The sequence below is a fragment of the Mus pahari genome, chromosome 3, assembly GCF_900095145.1.
Source record: "Mus pahari chromosome 3, PAHARI_EIJ_v1.1, whole genome shotgun sequence".
Lineage (NCBI taxonomy): Eukaryota > Metazoa > Chordata > Mammalia > Rodentia > Muridae > Mus > Mus pahari.
Window position 1 is genome coordinate 102,971,463 of NC_034592.1, and position 5,461 is coordinate 102,976,923.

The 5,461-nt window shown below is 46.6% G+C and overlaps 1 protein-coding gene across 1 annotated transcript in view; it reads left to right on the forward strand.

Moving 5' to 3' along the window:
• Nucleotides 1-2,016: 2,016 nt before the first annotated feature.
• Nucleotides 2,017-5,461, forward strand: part of Chp1 (calcineurin like EF-hand protein 1) — a 35,291-nt gene continuing 31,846 nt past the window's right edge. Inside the window, exon 1 of the mRNA XM_021192685.2 lies at nt 2,017-2,226. Coding sequence (XP_021048344.1) covers nt 2,160-2,226 — 67 coding nt within the window. The 5' untranslated portion in view covers nt 2,017-2,159. The remainder of the gene's footprint in view (nt 2,227-5,461) is intronic.

Below are 5,461 nucleotides of genomic sequence, written 5' to 3' on the forward strand. Positions count from 1 at the left end.
TACTTACATATAATAAATAAATAAATCCTTAAAATAAATAAATAAAAATTAGGAAGGTAAAAAAGCTCAGGATGAAGAGATGAGCTTCCAGGCCAACTGAGAATGGGATTACATATACATCTGACATCAAGATTTCCATACCACACTTATGATTTCAATGGGTAAGTCAACCAGGGATAATTAGGAAAACAACTGAGTCAGACTAGAAATTTAGTGGGCAGGGAGGCCTTGGAGGACTCAGGCTGAGTTGCAATGGCCTAAGTAACTTTGAAGCTAGTAGTCTAAGGTGATTTGACAAAGGTGCTAAGATATTTAGGTACTAAACTGACTCTAAACTAAGGAGTGAAGGGACCAGACTCGTGAAGCCACAGGAAAACAAAGGCTTCATTTGAGAGGGTGTACACTAACATGCAGCTTTTAACTTTTTCATCAGCACAAACAGAATACCAGAAGAATAAAATGCACCTGGCTTTAATCCCAGCCTTTGGAAGGCAGAGGCAGGTAGATCTCTGTTAAGTTCGAGGCCAGCCTGAGGTACACAGCGAATTCCAGGTCAGCCAGTGCCTCACAGAGAACCTGTCTCAAACAAAAGAGTAAAGAATCAAAAGCAAGACCTGCATGGCAGCTTAAGTCTGTAATGGCAGCCTTTTAAGAGGGTGAGACCAGTCAGGGCTCTTCTGGAAAAAAGAATCATTTCTCCACTTCTAGAAAGGGTTTTACGGGCTCAGGCTGTCCTGAGCATAAACTCCTAATTCTCCCATGAGTGGCAAAAAATTATCTTTAAACAGGATTTCCCAATATTGCCTAGACTGGGCTCAACTTGCAACTTTCCTACTTTCACCTAACAACTGCTGGCTTTCGGTTTAAAAATCCTAATTTTTTTTTTTTTTTTTTTTCGAGACAGGGTTTCTCTGTATAGCCCTGGCTGTCTTGGAACTCATTTTGTAGACCAGGCTGGTCTCGAACTCAGAAATCTGCCTGCCTCTGCCTCCCGAGTGGTGAGATTAAAGGCGTGCGCCACCACGCCCGGCTAAAAATCCTAATTCTTAAGACAAGAAAAAAAATCCAAATAAATAAACGACCGTCCGTGCTCTAACTAGTCACAATCTCTCTCACCTTCAGGTCCTCTGTCCCCACAGCAAAGGAGTTTGGGAAATTCCGACCTTAATTCTAGTCAAAAGGTGGGTTCCTTAAACTGAAGAGGAACTGTTTTAAAAAAAAAAAAAAATCTGGGAATTATCTTGGCACAGCTTTGACGCAAAAAAGTTCGCAATGCCAGCCACATTAGCCGCAGAGCCGACCACGCCCTCGCTCTTACGCGCCTCTTTCCGCAGAAGCCAATCAGCGCGCAGCCTCGAGCGGGCTCCCAGCGCCCCCTGCGGCCGGGGTAGAGAGAGCAGAAAAGGTGCAGCCAGGAGCCGTGCAAATCCCAGGCGCCTCCCAGCGCCCCCTGCGGCCGGGGGAAGGAGCGCAGGAAAGATGCAGTCACTAGGCGTGCCGACTAGTCACTAGTCGTGGCTCCCGACTCCCTATTCTTAGGAACAGGGGAGGGAGAGGAGGTTAGAAGAAAGGAGGAAGAAAAAGAGAGCAGAGAGACAGAGAGCGAGCGAGCAAGAAAGAATGCACTGCATTACTCTGGGGATGCATCTCAGGGTTTTGCCCCTCTTTCGTGGGTTTGGTTTCTCTCCCGAATCTCCGTCATCTGTAGGGTGGGACTCCTGGTGCCTGAGCCCTGTGAGAAACCTGCCGGCTACCCTAGTTGAGTTTGCCTCTGGTTTGTCTGAAAACAGTGGCGAGGCCGCACTGCCCTTTTAAGTGCAGTCCCTAGCGCCACGGTGGTATCGCCGCTTTAAGTCCGGCGGCTGCCCTGGTTCCGGGGGCGGAGTCTGCCTCCCTTCGGACACCAGCAGCCTCCGGGCTGATTCATTCCGGGCTCGAGAGCCAAGCTTTGACGTTAGCGCCTGCGCAGGGCGCGGCCTCGCTCCCGATTGGCTGGTGTCGGGCCGCCCTCCCCCGCGCGCCACCCCTTGTTTCCCTCCCCGGGCCGCAGGAGAAACAGTGCCCTCTCCCTTCTTGACCCCTGGCCCTTCCCTCCCTCCTTCCCTCTTGCCACCGCTGCTTCTGGCGCTGCCGCTCCCGGAGGAGCTCCCGTCACGGTGATGGGGTCTCGGGCTTCCACGTTACTGCGGGACGAAGAGCTCGAGGAGATCAAGAAGGAGACTGGCTGTGAGTTCGGGTTGGGGGTGGGAAGGCGGCCCGGCGCCTTCGACTGGCCTCAGTACTGACAGCGGTCGTCGCTGAGGGCTTGATCTGGGGTGCGGTGACTTTGTTGGGATGGTCCCATGCAGCCTCCGGTGCTTTGGGTAACCGAAGGCTAGAATACCTGTACGTTCATCTGTAGCTTCTTGGAGTCGGGATGTGGTTCCTCCGGTGCTGTCTTGCTCAAAAGCCCGGAATCTCGATCCAGCAACGGAGCACAGACACCATCACTTCACTCTTGCCCGCGAAGGTCCGCGCATTTTCTTCCTTTATCGTTCCTCTTACAGTAGCATCCTGAACAGTAGATAAAGCAGAAGCAAATCCAGGAAATCTGAATGGTTCCTAGAGAAAACGTTATACATCCTAATGAGGTTTCTGAGCAAGAGCTAAAAACTACTAAAATCACACACAGGGAAAAACTCAACTAAGAAGATCATAGAGTAAGGCTTGTGACCAGGAACTGAAGACCTCTAAGCAATCAAGAGTCCAAAAACCCTAGTGAGGCTTTTAAATCGGAATCGTTGGGGAAAAACCACGGGTATAGTTGTCAAGGTTTTAAAGACACAGTGAAGATATTTGTCCTATTTTTATATGTATTGATATCTGCTGTGTTGCTGTACTTTATGCAATTGATATTGAAATTGGATATTCTCCAAAATCTGTGAATTTGTACCAGAAACATACATACTCTAGTTTCTTCCTTGTTAGCCTGAACAAAGCCACAGGGCTTTAGGAATTGAGAACCACTGAAAACACCTCCATACCTTTGAAAAGCCCTTGATAACGTATTATACAGTTGTATTGCTACAATGCTTTCTCAGTGATCCTTAGCGGCTCTCTTTTATTTTCGTAAGTCGTGTCTTCATGGTGCCTGTCTTTGATGATAATGTGAGCAAATAACACAGTGGAAGATAGTACCAAGGAGTACAGGGAACTACAGAATTCTCCAGGAGTGAGTCCTTGGGTAAATGTTAAGTTGTTCTGGCTGTCTGACAAGTTAAACTTTCTAGAGTATTCAGGTTGGAAGAGAAGTGATCTAGCCCCACCCCCTGTCAGCTTTCTTTGCTTTTAATCCCTTACTAATATGTGGCCAATTTTGAGTGAATGACAGAGAATACTTAGCTTTTTATAGCGTTTGGCCAGTCATGTTTAAGGATTCCGTGAGTAGAAATGCATACAGTTGGATTTAGCAAGCTTTAACCTCTGACCCCACTTGTAAATGTAATGACTTCTTTCTGATTATGTTTAAAGCCCAGAGTCACGTCATGGGGAAGTATAGTGAGTATGGGACAAGCTGTTGTCTTGTTTCCTTTTGTTTTTTTGATACAAGATCTTACCTTGTAGCCCAGACTTGCTTAGAATTCACTATATAAACTGGGCCTGGTGGTGTCCATACCTTTAATCTCAACACTCTAAAGGCAGCAGAATTTGAGATCAGCCTGATCTACATACCAGACTCCAAGATAGCTAGAGCTACAGAGGGAAACTCTGTCATGAAAAACAAAATACAACACAAAACAAGACAAACAGAAAAATTCACTACATAGCCCAAGCTGGTTTCAAACTCATGACAGTCCTCCTGCTTCAGCCCCCCAAGTGCTGGGATTATAAGTATGAGCCACCATGCTTAATTGAGGAAAAGCTGTTTTCTTTTCAGAATGAATGGGACAGTGATGTAATTCCAGTGATGTCATTTCATTAGTCCTGGGTGTAGGACTGAGTTGTTTGACCTCCTGACTCATGGCCAATCCTAGGTGATCATGTAAGAACTATTCTCCTGGTTACCCAGAAGTAATTCAGAAAGATTCCCTAATTTCCCAGCAAAAACAGTGTATATATTGATCGGGAAAACCTAATGAAACAAATACTGAGTTTTCCCAGTGCCTGTTTATGCTAGATATTGAGAGCAGATGGTAACAAGACACCCACAACCTGGCCAGGGAGATAAGGCAGAGACAAGTTGTGATTAGCATCAGGGCATAAGGAAGCTAAAACCATACAGCATCACCTTCAGAATTTAGGGAAGAGAGTCTATGAGCTGGCTTTGTAGGGTATAGGAATTGGGTCTTGATGCATGAATGGATTAATTTTTGATAAATTAACATAGGGTGTTTCAGTGGCTTTCAGCAACTGTTGCGCCTACTTAGCTACAACACCACTCCTCTACCTTAGGAATTGAGCCATCAGTGTATTTAGGTAGGACCCATCAGCAGAGATTTGTTTCTCCTCCTCCTCCTCCTCTTCTTCCTCTTCTCCTCCTCCTCCTTTTCCTTCTTCTTTTTCTCCTCCTCCTCCTCTTTCTTCTCCTTCTCTTCCTCCTCCTTTCTCCTCTCCCTCCTCCTTCCCCTCTTCCTTCTCCTTCTCTTTCTTCTCCTCTTCTTCCTCCTTCTCCTTCCCCTTCTCCTTCCTTCTTTTCTTCCTCCTCCTATTCCTCCTCCTCTTCTTTTTTTTCTCCTCTTCTGACAAGAACTTGTGTAGCCCAGACTGGCTTCAAATTTGAGATCCTGTTGCTTCAGCCTCCAAAGGACAGGGACTAGAGATGTGGGCAACTCTCCCAAAGGACAGGGACTAGAGATGTGGGCAACACGCCCAAAGGACAGGGACTATAGATGTGGACAACACTCCTAAAGGACAGGGACTATAGATGTGGGCAACACTCCTAAAGGACAGGGACTACAGATGTGGGCAACATTCCCAAAATGCCTTTGATCCTAGGACTCGGGAGGCAGAAGCAGAGGCAGGCAGATCTCTTGAGTTCAAGGCCAGCCTGGTCTACAGAGCAAGTTCCAGGACAGCCTACTGTTTGTGTGTGTGTGTGTGTACATACACTCATACACAAGGCCAATGGAACTGCTATTTTTTTTTTTTTTGGTTTTTCGAGACAGGGGACAGGGTTTCTCTGTGTAGCCCTGGCTGTCCTGGAACTCACTCTGTAGACCAGGCTGGCCTCGAACTCAGAAATCTGCCTGCCTCTGGCTCCTGAGTGCCAGGATTAAAGGCATGCGCCACCACGCCCAGCTGGAGCTTCTATTTAATACTTAGCCACTAAATACTAGGAAAAGTAATTCTGAATAAGAACACAACTTTCATGTATAAAACGGAATTAGTAATAATAACTTACCTTTTAGAATTCTTACCCTGAGAAATGAAAAAAGGTCCTTAGAATGCTGCTGGTATTATTGTCATCTAGTTGCTAGCCATT